This window comes from Prunus persica, chromosome G7, assembly GCF_000346465.2.
Source record: "Prunus persica cultivar Lovell chromosome G7, Prunus_persica_NCBIv2, whole genome shotgun sequence".
Classification (NCBI taxonomy): domain Eukaryota; kingdom Viridiplantae; phylum Streptophyta; class Magnoliopsida; order Rosales; family Rosaceae; genus Prunus; species Prunus persica.
The window spans coordinates 14,885,865-14,903,269 of NC_034015.1; the positions used below are offsets into that span (position 1 = coordinate 14,885,865).

Consider the following 17,405-nt stretch of genomic DNA (forward strand, 5'->3'; position numbering starts at 1 on the left):
AAATGTGACTAAGTTCAACGTTTATGAAATGTGAGTCAATCAGAACATGATATGATTAGTAAACAAGTTATGTGGTAGGTCAAATCACAATTAACATAATTATATGGTTTTTTTTTTTGTCATACATAATTATATGGTTAGGATTGATATAGTCGACACTCAAGTCCCTTTTTTAGTCCCAATATTTCCTCTTCATTCTTGTTAATATTCATTTTTTCATTTATGAAATTTGAATTGGTGACCTCTTTAAACAAAATGAAAATTGGATGATGCTAGACTAAATGGTCAGTAACATTATAGTTCTGAACTTGCAAAAATCAAAATCAACCATGGTTGCATCCAAGATGACGCTTATGGTTGTTGACTTCATGCCATGGCCATTTGGCCATGTGAGACCACACGACGGGGAGAAATAGGAGGGAAGAAATGAGTCAAAGGACCTTTCGTCGTTTAAAACATTCCCTTCTAAAACGACATCTCTTAAAATGTCGAATGTTAAATCAATTTTTAAAGCCTCAACCTTTTGGTCTTTGAGAGAGAGAGAGAAATGGACGGAGGAGGAGGGGCTGGTTGGAGTGGCGACGAAGCCGACACCACCAAGAAGGGATTAGCGGGCACGGGCTTGGAATTACCAGAGAATCGCCATGGAAACCTAAAAAGTGCTTCCAGCGACCAAAACCTCAAAGACCTCCTTCTCCAAATCAAGTCCTGCAAATCCCCTGTAAGCACTCAAATCACCAATAACCCGCATTTCAGTTTTCTATTTTGTGCTCCTATTTTCCTTTGCAAGTTGCAACCCATCAAACCCTTATCTGGGTTCTTGTTTGTGTCTATGGTTGTAATCGTTTTGGGTTTTGTTTATCTTTTCAACTCCTTGCAGGCTGTTATCAACTATGGCGCATCTTGGTATGTCTCATTCTCCGGCTATTTTTTACAACTTTGTGCACATTCATTTTGAGCTCAAGGTGTTTGATGTTTAGCTTCAATGACAAATTGAGTGAATTGCTTATTTTTGGTCTTATTTTCAGGTGCCGTGTGTGTAGCCAAATCCTTCCTGCATTCTGCCAGCTGAGTAATAGTTTTCCAAAGCTCTCCTTCATCTATGCAGACATTGATGAATGCCCTGAAACTACTCAGCACATTCGGTACACGCCGACCTTCCATTTTTACCGGGAGGGTGAACGGGTGGATGAGATGTTTGGTGCTGGAGAAGAGCGGCTTCATGATCGGTTGTGGTTGCACTCCTGAACTGTTTGTTTCAAACAATTATTCAGCTGTGGCTGTGGGTGTAGTTTGCACCCAAAATCTGTATGGCTTTGTATAATTTGTGCCCAAGCTATTACTCAAGTTGTTGAATTTCTTGCGATGAGCCTACAATCATGCAATTACTAGATTTTGATTGTTCACGATGAGCTTCAACGTTGAGATATAAAAAGACAATCTGATAAATTTCACAAATTGGTCAATCAGGTCCAATGCCAGAACCCTCAACAATCAAGTAGCTGGGTAATGGGAAAAGTAAGAAAAATGGAAACATGAAAAATGACAGAAACGATAAAAGACAAGGCAACAAATACTACAGGCTCCTCCTAAGTTTGCTACTATCTCAACTTTAAAGCACACATCTCCTACCCTCAACTCTAATTCGAGCCTTGAAAATGTAGACCTCAACATCAGACGTGTGCATTGAAGTTTCTTTATTCTTCTCTAACAAGGTGAATAATGGCGGCGACGGTAGCCATTTGCAAAAACTAGCTCACTTTCTCAGACCTTTGGCTTGAGGATCTTTACGGTCTCCCAAGTGAAATCTGGATCATCACGGCCAAAATGACCATAAGCAGCAGTCTTTTGATACCTGAAGTTGCCTCCTCTTTTCAAATCAAGGTTGTTGGCAATCATTCCGGGCCTAAAGTCAAAATTCTCCTTGATGAGAACCAATATCTCCTTGTCTGGAATTTTTCCGGTTTTGTAGGTATCCACAAAAACTGATAGGGGTTCTGGGACGCCGATCGCATAAGAAACCTGCACAATACAGCGCCGAGCAAGCCCTGATGCGACAACACTCTTTGCTGCCTGCCTTACAATGTATGCACCACTCCGGTCCACCTTGGTTGGATCTTTCCCTGAGAAAGCACCACCACCATGAGCACCCCAACCACCATAGGTGTCAATGATAATCTTCCTGCCCGTAAGCCCAGCATCTCCATGGGGTCCTCCAATGACAAATCTACCCGAAGGATTGAGGTGATAAATAGTTTTGTCATCAATGAATTGGGCTGGGACGACAGGTTTGATCACATGTTCCTTCAAATCACTAGCGATCTGCTCATTTTTGACAGTCTCATCGTGTTGGGTTGAGATGAGGATGGTGTGCACCCGAATCGGGACCATGGCCCCGTTATCATTCCGGTACTCAACAGTCACTTGGGTCTTACCATCAGGCCTAAGCCATGGGACCGTTTTGTTCTTTCTGACCTCAGTAAGCCTGGCACCAATCTTGGTGGCAAGGACATGAGTTAATGGCATGAGCTCAGGTGTTTCATCTGTGGCGTAACCAAACATGTGGCCTTGGTCACCAGCTCCAATTTCCTCAGGCTTCTTGGTGAGGTGGCCATGAACTCCCTCTGCAATTTCAGGGCTTTGCTTCTCAATATTGACAAGGACCTTGCAGTTGTCAGCATCAAGGCCTACATCAGCTGATGTAAACCCAATTCCCCTGCAAGTGTCTCGAACTATTTTCTCATAATCTACCTTAGCCTGGGTTGTGATCTCACCAAAGACCATGACCATGTTGGTTTTTGTACACGTCTCGCAGGCAACTTTGCTCTCGGGGTCTTGTTCCAAGCAAGCGTCGAGAACGGCATCCGAGACTTGGTCACAGAGCTTGTCAGGGTGACCCTCATTGACAGATTCAGAAGTGAAGAGGAAGGTGTCCATCTCTAAACTGATCAAGACCAAAAGATTATGTGTTAATTCTCCAATTTGACATTAAAATATTGAAATCTCAGCAACAGAGAAGCACATGTAATGTCTAAACAATTCCCATCATACTCAATCTCATTGCCTGTTAAATCATGCACAATATCTAACTGATGATATGAGAATTTAGATTTCAACAAAATCTAGAGTTTGATGAACAGAATTATCAACAGATATCGGCAACAAATCAAGGCAAACAAAAAAATTGTGACCATAAATCTAAGATCTAATTAAACAGCAGAATTCTTGATAAGATCTAACAACGAAAATGAGAGATCATGCAGCTACAAAACCATAACACCAAATCCTCAAAGCATTAAACAGAGAAATCAAAACGTTACGTACACATTCCAAAGAATGCAATGAATGAATTGGATCTAAACAAACAGATGGTATGCTAACAAAAAAGCACATATCAATTAGCCCTATATTGTCTAAAGCAATTGCGAAATATGAGATCAAGATCCAATGGACATTTTCGAAACCAAGTTAGATGCAGTAAGGAAATGAGACAAGAAAAAAGAAGAACGAACCTGAGAGCGACAGAGGAGGAGGAGGAGGAGGAGGAGAAAGAATGAGAGACGTGAAAAAATGAAAGAGAAGATGGGGTGAAGGGCAGTTTGATTTTATATATAGATGTGAAGAATCGATATGCAGCGGGGCGCCAATTACGTCTGACTCGTTCTCTCTCTCTGCCATTTGGCTTGTTTTGGATTGGCTCATAATTTACTTTCCCGCATGGTGGTATTCGGCCTACTTACTTGCCATGTGGAGTTTGGCTCCACAAATCAAACCTTGCCAACTCATTTCATGAGATGATGTGTTGTCACTTGGTGTTATTGTCGCGTATAAAATTTTCTTATGAATTTGACTATTTGCCTACTCCTAATTTCACGATCATATGTGTAATCAGAATACTGTGTTGAATATTCCCAAGATGTAGGCATGTACTTAATGATGCTTCACAAATTAGGTCCTTTGTGATAAGTAGCGGTTAATCTTTGGCCTTTAACCAAGAATGAGCAAGTTGGTGCCCCATGCCTCACTTGTGAGCTGCATGAACAACAAGACAACTTGGCTGGAGCGAGTACGAGAGAGCGATAGAATGCAATCTTAACTGTTTTTTGCTTTCTTTTTTTTTTCTTTGGAAGTGCTGTGGTATTTTTTTCCTGATTTTATTTTCCTCCTTTGGGAGTTTTTTAAAACAAGGTTTTAATAAGGTCATTCTTAACCCTCCAGTCCGTCAATTGATTCTATTGTATTTGTTGATGCAAGTTCAATGAAGTTCTTATCTTTGATAATATAAAAAATTATATTAAAAAAAAAACAAGAAGACAACTTGCAATTCCACAAAAATGTCCTCTAATTTTTTTTTCTTCTGTAGAATTACACCATTTTCCCTACTCTCTTTTTTCCTGCTCCCTGCGGCCGTGTTTTTTGCTCAATAAGATTGCTGATCCTGAGAGTTTAAAGTTGAAACCAATTGTGGAAAAGGGTATGAATAATTAAGCTAAAATGAAGTGTAGAAAATCCAATAAAACTAGCTAGGCATGGAAAAGAATCATATTTTAGTAGCTTAGGCCAAGTTGAAGCCCAAGGGCAGCATGGACAACAAACAATGTCATGATCCCGGTACCCAAGACCCCATGAACAGTTCTCAATTCAGGTTTTCCCTGTAAAGATAAAGGGAAAGAAAAAAAAAAAAAAATACTGAGTTTCTTGAAACATTGCAGAATAAACAAAAAAAAGAAAGAAATAGAAGGCAAGAAAGGTTCCCTAGATTTACCTCAAACAAAGCAGGTAAAATGGTTTGTATTGTCAAGAGGCCAAGGCCAATAAGCCCTGTGACAGCATGAGAGCTGCAAACACAGATACAGATCATTTCCAACCTCAATACAAAGCACAATATATATTCATTCCAAAGAAAAGGGAAATTCAAAGAACATAATTTTCTAAATGTACCTCTCAAAAATGGGTTTGTCTGAAGTGAGAAGAGAAGTTACTCCACCAGTTGCTCCAAGAGCAAAAAAGAAAAACATGCCAGCTAGAAGCTTAGGGTGCAGGTCTTTGGCATTGGCCTTCTCCTCCTGAAACAATAACAACATATCATGATCATTGATCAAGATACTACTTAAAATGTCTGGCATTGTTGTTTGAATCACAATACATGCCGTGCCTGGTTTCATACCACATCGTCAGAATACCGTATCCGGTAACCTAGATATGTTCCATAGCCTCCCATGGCAAAAAGCACCACAGCCTACAAAATGAAAGAAATCATAGACAGCTTTAGATAAACACAACTACGAGATGTAATTAAGAACTCTTTTACAGAGGGGGGGTTAAATCATTATACCATGTTGCCTGGGTGACCCCAATGCACAAGCCAGCCAGGAAGACCAAATGATTTGACGAGCTCAACGAAAGGCTCGAACAGAGATGTCACAGCTCCAGCTATCATCAAAATTTTCAGGTACATTATGAGTACAAAATCAGTAACATTACTAGTTTGTGATAAGATTTAGCTGCTGTGATGTGATGAAAGGACTGTTTATGCTTTAGAAGGAGAAAAATTTCAGCAACTCAGAAAAACTAGGCATGGGAAGTATATAAATCTACTAAATATCCAAAATATCACAAGAATTTAGAACATGAAGATTGCAAGATGTGCTATATATCCTTGAGTTCAGCTTGCTAATGTTAGGCCCTCACTGTCACTCTTTTATTAAATCTCAATATCTCTGAACCCAACAACAAATTCAAGTGAGAGAAATATTGAATAAATTTGAAAGGCTCAATTGCTATACAAAAATGTACATACCTCCAGGAAGAGCAGCCACAAGCAGCAGAGGCAAAGGACTGAGGGAATACAAAAGGGTCTCGTTGGGCTTCTTCTCCATCCCTAATTCTTTTTGCTGGTCAGCCTCATCAACAACATCTACACTAGAAATTCTGGTATTCTTGATCACTAGAGGACATGGGAGAGCTCTTCTTTTGTTTGCTGATGATATTGCAGGCGACATTTCCATAGGGAAGCATTTGGTGGAAGCTACAGAGGCACGCGGCAGAGGGGAAAAGAGATTCGGAGAAAGATGAGCAGAAGCAGTAACAATAGCCATTTGATAGATATCAGAGTAGACTCTGTTTGATTCACAGAGAGTGAGAAAGTGAGAGAGTGAGAGAAGATAGAAGAAGCAAGAAGCCACCAAAAGAATTTTAAGGTGAAGAAGATAGAAAGAGGCAGAGAGGCAGAAAGAGACACGACTTGCACACACAGAAGTTAAATGATTTGGTATGGTAATGACCTTTCCACGTGGTTTCAACACGAACGCCTACGAGGCACAAAACCAATCTCTCTCTTTAACCCAACCCAACCCCCACCACCACCCCCCCCCCCCCCCCCCCAAAAAAATAATAATAATAATAATAATAATCTAATGTATCACTTAATTAGCTGCGATATACCCAATAACATATGGTATTTTCATATGCTCGTATTAAGTACGTGAATATATCGTAGACGAACTTCTGTACATGAGCCTAATTTACTAAAGAGTAAGAACAATTGTCTATTTATATACAACTGATTACACTTCAATTTTATTCTATGTACAGACGGTGTGAAGTGGCCATTCGTGCACCAACGTAAACAATTTTAAATATTTACATCTCAACTATTGTTTCATCTCAATTTTTAACCGGGACGATAGTTATTGCAACCAAACATGAATGCTGGATTTTAGCCAACTAATATTATTAGGAAAATCCTCCGAAAAAAATATTATGGTGAGTAGCAGATATAAACAATGTGCGGAATGGACTCTTGATTTTGCCTGCCTCGTCTCCTGTGTGTATGTGGTCTTCAATTCACTTTCTTGGCCCGATGGCATAGGCTCAGACTGCTTCAACTTCAATTTTGCCTCTTTACCTAACAACAGGCCGAATAATTGGTAGATTACTTTTGCTCCTTGTCTGCAACACATTCAACATACACAAGTCAAAATCAGGGCACCAGGAAGATGTCAACAAACACAAGCAATAATTTGTACCAGCTAAGTTGATCAAGCGAGAATTTTCAATCTGAATATTAGCAAAGGCTTGCAAATAGAAGAACCACCAGTTGATCCAATGCAAGAATCTCCATCACAGGAAAAGTGAAACTACATGGTTTCATGCATTTGATTTTTAATGTGGAAACTGGTTTCTTGTGAGACGTACCAGTGATAGATAGTTGCCCCCCCTGCCAAATCCTTTCATCTGTCAACTTGGAGAATGTTGTTACATATGGTACCCCTGGTAACTGACTCTCTTTGAGGATCAATCTTCCATTGGCCATCAACAATGAATTTTATCTGCAGTTAATAACATGTCACATTTAGGCACAGTTATTCAAGTTTGTATTCTCCTTGCCAAAAGAGAAAAAAGTTCATATCTTTTAGCTGCTAGATCTGCATACCTCATATATCCCTGGATAAAGCCATAGCCTAGTTGACCAAAGTCTGGTTTTCCTGGAAGAACATGTAATCCTATTGATCAGTAAGCTCATTTTTCCACAATTATTTTAGCGCCAAGTAGATAAAACAACATGACAACTTCAGAATTTTAAATGAAGGAATAGCGAGACAATAACCAACAATAATATGTCTAACTGATTAAGATGATTCTTCAGGAAACAAAAATGTAAATTAGGCACAACAGAACTAAACAAAATAAAGTTCTGATGCGAAATTATACACAGTTTTGAAAATAAAGAGACTGTTAAGACCTTGATCCAGTGGGGCCTATGATACTAGATGATGGTTGTGGATCCATTTCAATCTGATGATGCCAACCATTGAAGCTACCAGTCACCTCCACAATCTCACCATCCCCACGGTACTGTATCTCAACCTAATAAAATCAGGAAATTGGAGTCAGCAGGTGTTGACATATATTAATTACAACCAAAGATCCTGTCACTAGTTTCGTTTTGTCAATACATGGAATCTTTTAAAGGGTATACAAAACAGTGATAAAACTCAGAAAGGAACTGTGATCATATCTTTTTTCCAAAGGAAATTACTATGCCATGCGAAAGTATGTATGAATAATGAAAAATCAGGGAATGATTAATAGACCTCATTGGTCAGAACATCCTACATAAAGCCAAGATGTTCTAATAGCATGGCTAATTTATACAAAATACATCCAAAAGAAATGGTGGTTGTTATACCTCCACTAGTCCTGAAAGGCTTTCTTCAGCAGCTAGTAACTCTGCATCTTTTTCGAAGACGAGCTTTTGCGCTTTGCTGATTGCTGTTTCAGCATTGGTTTGCAACTTTGACAAAGCAAGCTAAAGCAAGAAATAAAATGCATAAGAAATCAGATGAGTTATCATATTGGTCATAAAATTATGAACTTCCGACAGAAAAGAATTTTTAAGAAAACAGAGGCAAACTGACATACATATTTCTATATAGATACTTGCACAAGGTCTTGCCATAAAAACTAAAAGGAGCCTTCAGAAATAGCTAATATACCTTTTCCTTTTCAATCTGTTCTTTCAACCGACACAATTCCATCTCCTTCTGATGCTAAGAAAAAGAATATAATCAAAAATATAATCAGCAGTTCACGTAAAAAAGAGGTCCATGCATAAGCAGAACTTTAAGACAAATACTATTACCAGCATGAATTTGAGATTATTAATATCAAGTTGATCCTCCCGTTCACTTGTCTGTAAAACAGAATCACAAGTAATACTGTCATCAAAACAAACCAATCAAGATTGATGTTTGAAGTAACATAATTTTGGGATAAGTAATGACCTTAACATCTGAATCCTTTCCAGATAGAGAACTTATCCCTTCAGCTGATGAACTGTCATCCCTACTTTATAAATATTAAAAAAGTTACATTGATGTACCAGAAAACCATAGTAGTGAAATAGCCTACAGTAGTGGAAAACTATGCAGGATATTGTCCAGTCATGCATCACAATTTGAGCTCCAGTTCCATAAGAGCATAATCTAAAAATAGGTGATTCTGACAATGTAACTCTTTGGAATATCACAAAAAAATGATCATAGATCTCCACATCCTCCCTTCTTTACCTTTTTACCAAGCAAACGGATTATCAAAGTAATTATTACAAGGGAAAAACAAATAAAACGGTATAAAGTGCATCTCTCTCTCACTCTCTCTCCCTTCTAGCAAAGGAATGACTACAATCATGGTTTAAATTATGAAATGAAAAATGAAATAATGTACTGTCACGAACGAGATTTAAATCGTTGAATTAGGTTAAAAAGTAACAACATGCATAATGGAAAGAACAATTGAACAGTAGAGAAAACAACAGGAAACTTTGAGCAGATGTACAAACTACCAACCTAAGAGAGGCATCGACTGTCGTAGAAGGCAAAAGTTGCTTGGATGCTGATGTCAAAGTTGCATCACTTCCATCAAGTGCAGATTTTGAGTGCTCTGAAGCACGAATTCTTATTTGAACATCTTCAGTGTTTCCAAATTTACTCTCTTCATTGATATTTTCAGCCTCATTACCAATTAAAATGCCATAGATTTTATCTGGGCATCAAGCAGCTCATAAATTTCAAAGAAACAAAAAAATAAAAATAAAGGTGAAATAATGAAAAGTAAGCATACATGTATGGTAAAAGACATCATGAAAGGTAAGCATTTGTGTAGTAACAAACAGTATGAAAGATAAGCATACATTTACAGTGCACCTGAAGTAAAAAAGGAATGACATATGTTGCCGAACAATATTAAATGTGTTTAACTTTGAAAACAAGGTCCCTTAAGGTAAGTTACCTTCAACTGTATCCAGGTCTCCATTCTGCATAAATTTTGCCACCTTTTCATCCAAGGACGAATTGCTTGGAGATTCTAAAGGTGCATCACTATGGTGATCAGAGTTGTGAGTTGGTTCAATATTTGAACAACTAGAATGGTCTTCTGCAACTGAAACTTCGGTCAACGAGGAATATTCTTCAGCCATATTATCAAGCTTCGCATCCTGACCTCTGACCTTTCCATCCGACGACAAACCAGGGACAGATTCTACAGGCATGCTAGGATGTCCACCAGAGTTCAGATTCCAACCAACATCTGAACCAAAAGAATCGTTTTCTTTGACAGGAACAGTGGCTGGCAAGGATGAATCGGAGGAAATTTCTAAAGGCATATTACTATGATTTTCCATAACTGGAACACTGGTTGACACGTAAACATATCCATCCACATTATTCACCTGCTCACTATGACCTTCTAAATTATCCGAATCGACTGAAGATTCCACAGGTGCATGACCACTGTCATTGTGGTTTGGATCTGGATCGGTAATCAAACCACCAGAACTGATTTCCAATGTTGAAACTTCACTCAACAACGAGAAATCCTCAACGGCATCATTCACCTCTTGATCCTGACCTTTTAAATTTTTAACAGGCTATCAGTAACAGTTGCATATACTGCATAATAAATTAATAACGCGTTTCATGCTCAAATAAAAGAGACAATATATTGACCTGTTATTATTACTTTAGGATCATTGGTTGCATCCTGTATTCCAGCCACGCCATTATCCACATTACCATTTATATCCGTTTTTGTTGAGTCCGCAAGAAGCTTTCTTATAAGTTTATATCCTCTCCGTCTGACAATGTTTGCAAGGTCATTCCTATTAACCATTTTGGACAAAATAGATCCGTCAAACTTGCTCTGATTTTTCCAGTCTCCAAGTCAAAACTATATATAAATATTAAACTTAAACTTCCCGTTGCTGCCAAGGCCAAAATTTCTTGACGAAAAGAAAAATATGGCAACAAGCAATCAGCAATTGATAAGTGAAACTTTGTAGAAAGTTCTCGGGAAAGTAACTGTCGAATTTTACAGAGAAACCCTAATCAAGCAAATTGAATAAAATTCTAGTAAAAATACGACAACAAAAACAAAAAATTATCAGAAAAAGAAATGGAAGAACCTTCCGTGCTGCGAGAAGTCTTTCAAGGAGGGCACGTGATCTTTTGGAAGTCCAACCGCAGTAAGAAACTCCCGGAGCTCATTGCGGAGCTCCTCATTGCTCTTCACCTTTCGACTAAAATTTTCCCAGACAAAATTAAAATGAGAGTGAAGAAGAAGAAGAAGAAAGAAGCGCAGAAATGAAAGCGAAGAGTAAAGGAAGATGTAAAAACCTGGTTTTCTTCTTCACTGAAGAAGCACGAACCGTGAAGTGTGGTGGAGGTAAGCGTTGTTGCTGGGCGGCCCATCTCAGCTGCTTGGGCTGTTGTTTGGGGTCGGAGAAGACGAGATTCTGAGAAAAGAGGGAGAGGAATGCGGGAAGGTGAGAGACGTTGGCCGCCATGCCTCCTCAGTCATCACTCGTCAGTGATGAAGTTGTGTTTTGTGAGCGGGCTTTTGCAGGATTTCAGGCTTCGTCCGATGATTCTAGTGGTTTTCATTTTTGGCTGTTATTATTTTGGGATTTTGGAGGATAGTAAATTTTGTTTTACGAAAAATGAAAAGGTCGTAAAACTCACGGTCCATTTGATTACGTTAAAAGTCCAAAACACGACGCAAGGCCCAAGTTAACTTTAGAACCCCAACAATCTGCTCGTCCAAGTCCAATCGAGAGAGACACTGCTCCATATATAATCATGTCCTATTTGGATTGATCCTCATATTCGACGGCCAAAAAGAGTTTGTAAAAAAGCGTTTATTCTTACACCTGAGGTTTTGTATTCGAATTCTCCTATCTCTAACATTGCTTGTATAACCCTAATTCGACATGTTTATTCTTCATATTTACGGATCTTATCCTATTTTGTATTCCTGTAAAAGAATAATCAACCCAAACCCTATAACTACATGTCATAGTCGATTTACTTTGTTGCGTCAAAAACCACTTGAATGGGATTGGATCGGTCGGTGTAAGCATACTTGCGCCGAGCCTGACATATCCGAGCACTTATACATGGATATACATGATCATGCAAATGTGGAGTAAAATTTTCTCAGGACAGTTTTGGCCCAAGCTCAGTTTGAAACTCAAGCTTTCATTGGATCTTGGCCCAAAGGCCCTTCAGTAGTCCGACGTCCTCGTGAAGCACGTGAACACAAACGCAAACCAGAGCGTGCAACAAACAAAGGCCTTTGACCCTTTCCAGCAACTATGGGGCCAACACGACCTAATCAACAGCCGTCAATCAAATCAAGTTAATTGATTGATTGAGCCAACGATCCCAGATCATAATGGGTGCGTGCGATTTTGAACGAGATCAAACCACCTGGTCCCACCTAAATCAAACCAACGTTTCCCGATGCAGATTTTAGAACAAAAGTCTTCTGCCACGCGCCCCGTGACATTGTCATTCTCATTTGAGTGAGTGAGTGTCAGCAAGACTTGTGTTTTGACAGAAAAATTTACTTATAACGGGCACTATTTTTCTTTCCCAAGTAACAACACGATGCTATATGGAAAATTTATTTTATATGTCATTACGTTATTAATTGGGGATAGTAAAAAGTGCTATTTTCGTTGCATGAAAGTCTTTTTTAGACAGTAGTGATCATGACTGTTGTTTTTTCTATTTCTTCTCTCTTTTGTTTTTTTGTTGAAATTTTTCTTTATAAGTTCGTGAGTTGATTTTGATCGTTGATATACTGTGAGTTTTATAAACGTCAACGTTAAAATTAACACATACGTACATGAGGAGGTCCAATGAGGGGGACTCAGGAGACAAATATAAATGACATTATAAGCCCTAATTTTTAAATAGCTTTTAAGTGAATGTGGAATTATATAAAGTTGTATTAGTTTAAGAGTAAGATATGGAGAATTAATCATATTTATATTTTATTTTTAATTCGATCACTATCATTAATATAGTATTGTATTAATGATCACTAATAGACATAGAATGAAAGAAGTTATCGTTTGTTCTTATTTTCATAATTATTCAAAATGATGAATCCACCAAGGAAGAAGCAATCAAAAGAAAAGTTCGACTCCTGCGACCTAACGCTAGCTATATAATTCTGTGAAGTATTTTTCATATTTGGAATGCGTTAGAACATTCATATGTTCTCTATATATATAAAGCAAAAAGCAGAGAATGGTGAAACATTCAAAATACCAGAAAATGTCCTTTGTTTATTCAAATATTAAGAATTAAAATTATTAATTAAATGAGAATAATATGTTAAATTCACACATTTTCATATTTAAAAAAATTAAAATTAAAAGAAAAATCAGATAATGAATCCTATTTTTATGGAACACAACTATCCATTATCTTTTTAAATTTTAATTTTTTTAATTTAAAAAAAACCTCTAGTAGGAGCAGAAACGCGTGGAAAGAGGCTACTTTAAAATAATGCGATAGGCCAATTAGCTTTTAGTCTAATAATACTTCCCTTCGCAATGTTGAAATTTTATATGCCGCTAATTATGTGGCTGTGTCCACCAAACAGATATTTTTAATGAAAACAGTCATTATATACTATCTAAATGATGATATGCTCAATTTAAAATGCACATTTGATATAATTGGGTCTGAAAAAAAAACCATATATAAATTATTTAAAGTATATTTTCTAATAACATATGATTTGGAAAGTGCCCGTTGACATTAGGTTTGGGTTTTTTTTTTTTTCCCACTAAAAAAAAATCAACTATAATGTCTGAACATCATATTATTTTATTTCTGGATCAATTATGCAGTGATAAATCCAAAAGATAAATTAATATATCTTTAATATAGGAATATCATGATTAATTAGCATACTTATAAATAATCACATATTAAACCAATACCTAAACTTTGGGAGTTAGGCGTTGTCCAAAGAATCACTAATCTTAGAAAATTTGCGCTTAACTAAGAGGTTATATGAGTTGCATGCATGTGTTATTAGGTAAGATAGATAACAACTAAAGTCGATCTAAAGCATGCATGCATATAAAAATAATACGCATTCCATGTTCTACCATTTATTTTTAGCTAAAACAATCTACTTGTTGCTGTCGAGCTCGTCCTTGCTTCATTACATATATTTTCTCATAATGAATATTGTAATATTAATTTCGTCTATCCCATTAATTTAGTTTGGACGGCAGTATATATTTAATTCAGCATAGATAATATTAAAAATAATAAGCGAAGCTAACTTGTATAGCTTGACTAGCTAGTGTAAGGAGAGAAGTGTAGACAATTTGAAAACTATATATATTGTAAGTCAAATAAACAAAAATGTGGCTGGCAAATGTCTGGCGTGTCTCTTTCAGACCGTGACATTTGACACAATAATTACTTACTGTTGCGAGTTGTATTTATGAATTTAGCACCTACGACGACTTTGAAATGTTAAATTCATTAGCAAAAGATGCATTTATGGACATTACCATGTTAAACTCAGACATCTTAATTATGTGTTAATTTAATTTGAAATAGGACCTAAACCAAACTTTCTATGAAAAAAAGTAATTAGGAAAGCATAAAACTCGAACTATCTAGGTTTGGGACAGAGGTCAAGGCACTTTTGCATGTTAGGTAGGAAGGTGCAACGACAATGAATCACAAGAGCATTTTCAATATGTCACGTACAATAATATTAAGAAATTCAATCGATGTGACCCTTTTTTTTCCTTCTATAAAGCCATGAATATAATTTTCCATGGACCACAATTAACCTTACCAGAAGACTCCACACTAGCAATTTGGCAAAATATATTCGAATCATAAGCGTATCAATGTCAGCGATAAAATATTATTAATTTTCTAATTGTCTACTTAATTAAAATAATCTGAGAGAGCCTTGTTTGTCAAACACACCCTTAACTCTGCTTTCTTGTGTATCTATAAAAATAAATAAAATTATATTTAAAAAAAGTTGGTCTCAGAAGACTATGGCAATAATGCAAATGCGAATGCGTCCAAATTCAGAATTACTTTAAAGCAAATTTCACATGGTTTCTATTCTAAGTGTCATTATCAAATATATAACCTGCATGCATGACCATGGCAAATTTATATGATGCCTAAAACTCAGGTCATCTTTGCCGAAGTATTGGACTGATGTAAAGCTAGTGGGTTCTTCCTTCAACTTTGACTTTCTAGACAATAATGAAGTTTATGGATTTTTTTATTATAAATAATGCTACTCTTATCACGTTTGTATGCCATATTTTTATACCATCTTATGCTGCAGATGAAATGGACAACACATCAATTAAAATTAATTTAACGTTTTCTTATCTTTTATGATTTATTGACACTTTTTAATTGATGTGATTGTCCACTTCATCTGCCACATAAGGTGGTATAAAAATGTGAGATACAAATGTGGTAAGCGTAACATTACTCTTTTTATATATATGAATTTTCAGCCTTAATCTCAAGGTGTGTTACATGTTTTAGAACCTGATTGTGTTCCAATAATACCCCCATGCCGCGAGATTAGGAACACTTAAACAAAGGTTGAGTTTAGATTAATGTTTTGATTATTGCTACGCATTAATCTAAACCCACGTGACGTGTACGTATGTTTAATTTAATTCCTAAGTCTCTTGGGCAGAAACTTATCTTCCTTCAGTGGAAAGGACGATAAATTTTAAATAAAGCAAAAGGAAGCCAATTATATAGCACGATTACAAAAGCCCTTCGTGAAAGGCCAAAGTTCATTTATACGTCCTGCTTTTCTGGCAAGGGAAAAGGTTTAGACTTTAGATTGCTTTTACTTAATTCTCCTTACCTTGCAACATGGGACCATTCTAAGATACAGTATTGTGAATTTTCTTGCCCTAGCTATGACCTAGCGACCGTCCATAATAATATGAACATCAATTAAAATACATGAAAATGTGATGGACCAAGAGTCACATTGCACAAAAAAAAAAATGTTACCAAGGTTGAAATTTTGGGGACTAATCTCTATATTCTACGGAACCCTAACCACAAAAGGACTTATTGTTGATGGAAAATGGAGAAAATCCAGTACATGGTTTTGGAAAATTGAAGCTTTCGTGAAGCTTTTTTTAATACTAAAAGAATTCACAAGCTATGACTTTGTCTAAGGTCCTCGAGAAGAACATTAAGTAGTATGCCAAATATGACCGACTCACATTCATTTATAGGCTACATGGTGTCTCAATTTAAAAAAAAAGAAAAGGGTTATTTGTAGTAATGGTCCCTCAATTATACTCAGAGTTACATTTTAGTCACTTAACTCAAATATTAGTTGCAGAGATCATTCAATTAGGTGTTGTGTTGCACCATTAGAGTTGAGTGACCGAAATATAACTGAGTATAGTTGAGGGACTATTGCTACAAATAATCATAACTGAAAAGTTACATTTGCCCATCAATAATCTAAGAGATGCTTGTCACGTCATCATTTTAAATAAAAAAAGTCACAGACTTGACGGTAGGGACTAATGGTACAACACAACACCTAATTGAGTGACCTCTGCAACTAATATTTGAGTTGAGTGACCAAAATGTAACTTCGAGTATAGTTGAGGGACCATTGCTACGAATAACCCAAAAAAAGTTTATTTGGTGACTATGTCTCTATTTCCTTCGGTAATTTTCTTGTATAATTGGGGAAGAAATTGCTACATACCTAAATTTCAAACAAATTCCTCTTCTCCAAAATGACTTCGTTAAATCGATATCTAATCCAATTAATTCAATTTTTCATATTTCACACCCTTCTCTCAAATTGAATAAAACTTTAAATCGGATTAGATTTATCCATTTTTTCTGTTTGGTTTAATTTTGAACAATCTTAAGATTAAACAACCTCATGCACCTCACTTCTCCTAAGCCAAAGGGTCAAGTTTTAAGGATACAACTCCTCTAGACTCACTATAAAAGGCACACACTTGCAACATCATTTAAAGGTAATGTTTATTCAAGAGTAAAAAAGAAATTAGATTATGTGCTCTTTCCATTTCTCTAAGCATTCCTAAATTTTTCTAAGCTCTCGACCAATCGAAGGGTTGTAAGAAGACATCCAAAGTAGTACCCAGTTGGTCACAATGGTCACTCTCTTCTTTTGCAAGGGATCTTTGGTCAAATTTTTAACCATTAATTATATATTATTTAATTACTAGTACTTAGTATATACTAGCCTCTTTACACACACTTCAGCACCTGCTAGAGGCTTTTTTAAAAAATAAAATAAAATTTATTTTTGAATTAAAAAATATAATGGGCAGCTGTGTTTCATAAAAATAAGATCTATTATCTGATTTTTCTTTTAATTTTAATTTGTTTTAAATATGAAAAAGTGTGAATTTACCATATTATCCTTATTTAATTAATAATTTCAATTCTTAATGTTTGCATTAACTAAGACATTTTCTGGTATTTTGAATGTTTTACCATTCTCTACCTTTTGCTTTATATATACTAGCCCCTTGGCTA

The 17,405-nt window shown here is 36.5% G+C and overlaps 4 protein-coding genes across 7 annotated transcripts; 1 reads left to right on the forward strand and 3 right to left on the reverse strand.

The window, feature by feature from the left end:
* LOC18771575 (thioredoxin-like 3-3) lies at window positions 536-1,406 on the forward strand. Its single transcript, XM_007203953.2, has 3 exons — window positions 536-721; window positions 881-906; window positions 1,029-1,406. The coding sequence occupies exons 1-3, from the start codon at window positions 548-550 to the stop codon at window positions 1,246-1,248; spliced, it is 420 nt and encodes a 139-aa protein (XP_007204015.1). The 5' UTR covers window positions 536-547; the 3' UTR covers window positions 1,249-1,406.
* On the reverse strand, window positions 1,428-3,671 carry LOC18771041 (S-adenosylmethionine synthase 3). Its single transcript, XM_007202056.2, has 2 exons — window positions 3,513-3,671; window positions 1,428-2,944 (listed from the first exon to the last, which is right to left on the reverse strand). Exon 2 carries the CDS (start codon window positions 2,935-2,937, stop codon window positions 1,765-1,767), a length of 1,173 nt encoding a protein of 390 aa, XP_007202118.1. The 5' UTR covers window positions 2,938-2,944; window positions 3,513-3,671; the 3' UTR covers window positions 1,428-1,764.
* LOC18769201 lies at window positions 4,325-6,370 on the reverse strand. The gene is made up of 6 exons (XM_007204656.2): window positions 5,801-6,370; window positions 5,336-5,433; window positions 5,168-5,239; window positions 4,942-5,066; window positions 4,766-4,838; window positions 4,325-4,652 (listed from the first exon to the last, which is right to left on the reverse strand). The coding sequence occupies exons 1-6, from the start codon at window positions 6,096-6,098 to the stop codon at window positions 4,548-4,550; spliced, it is 771 nt and encodes a 256-aa protein (XP_007204718.1). The 5' UTR covers window positions 6,099-6,370; the 3' UTR covers window positions 4,325-4,547.
* On the reverse strand, window positions 6,524-11,479 carry LOC18771723. Of its 4 annotated transcripts, none has more exons than XM_020569304.1 (13): window positions 11,175-11,479; window positions 10,964-11,077; window positions 10,509-10,660; window positions 9,793-10,410; window positions 9,351-9,546; window positions 8,787-8,850; window positions 8,645-8,695; window positions 8,499-8,546; window positions 8,192-8,311; window positions 7,745-7,869; window positions 7,436-7,487; window positions 7,198-7,331; window positions 6,524-6,951 (listed from the first exon to the last, which is right to left on the reverse strand). In XM_020569304.1, the coding sequence occupies exons 1-12, from the start codon at window positions 11,342-11,344 to the stop codon at window positions 7,233-7,235; spliced, it is 1,809 nt and encodes a 602-aa protein (XP_020424893.1). In that variant the 5' UTR covers window positions 11,345-11,479; the 3' UTR covers window positions 6,524-6,951; window positions 7,198-7,232. The 4 variants fall into 4 exon arrangements, with proteins under 4 accessions (XP_020424893.1, XP_020424891.1, XP_020424894.1 ...); XM_020569302.1 differs by having other exon boundaries at window positions 8,499-8,552; window positions 11,175-11,478; XM_020569305.1 differs by having other exon boundaries at window positions 8,787-8,847; window positions 11,175-11,477.

Bases quoted from the DNA above. Each gene is read 5' to 3' on its own strand.
- LOC18771041 (XM_007202056.2), bottom strand. From the start codon at position 2,937: ATGGACACCTTCCTCTTCACTTCTGAATCTGTCAATGAGGGTCACCCT.
- LOC18769201 (XM_007204656.2), bottom strand. From the start codon at position 6,098: ATGGCTATTGTTACTGCTTCTGCTCATCTTTCTCCGAATCTCTTTTCC. The intron at 5,067-5,167 runs GTATGAAACCAG...TTATTGTTTCAG, and splicing joins TACGGTATTCTGACGATGTG to GAGGAGAAGGCCAATGCCAA. The intron at 4,653-4,765 runs GTAAATCTAGGG...TTATCTTTACAG, and splicing joins TTTTACCTGCTTTGTTTGAG to GGAAAACCTGAATTGAGAAC.
- LOC18771575 (XM_007203953.2), top strand. From the start codon at position 548: ATGGACGGAGGAGGAGGGGCTGGTTGGAGTGGCGACGAAGCCGACACC. The intron at 722-880 runs GTAAGCACTCAA...AACTCCTTGCAG, and splicing joins TCAAGTCCTGCAAATCCCCT to GCTGTTATCAACTATGGCGC. The intron at 907-1,028 runs GTATGTCTCATT...TCTTATTTTCAG, and splicing joins ATCAACTATGGCGCATCTTG to GTGCCGTGTGTGTAGCCAAA.
- LOC18771723 (XM_020569302.1), bottom strand. From the start codon at position 11,344: ATGGCGGCCAACGTCTCTCACCTTCCCGCATTCCTCTCCCTCTTTTCT. The intron at 10,661-10,963 runs GTTCTTCCATTT...AATGGTTAATAG, and splicing joins GACTTCTCGCAGCACGGAAG to GAATGACCTTGCAAACATTG. The intron at 7,332-7,435 runs GTATGCAGATCT...TATTAACTGCAG, and splicing joins TTTATCCAGGGATATATGAG to ATAAAATTCATTGTTGATGG.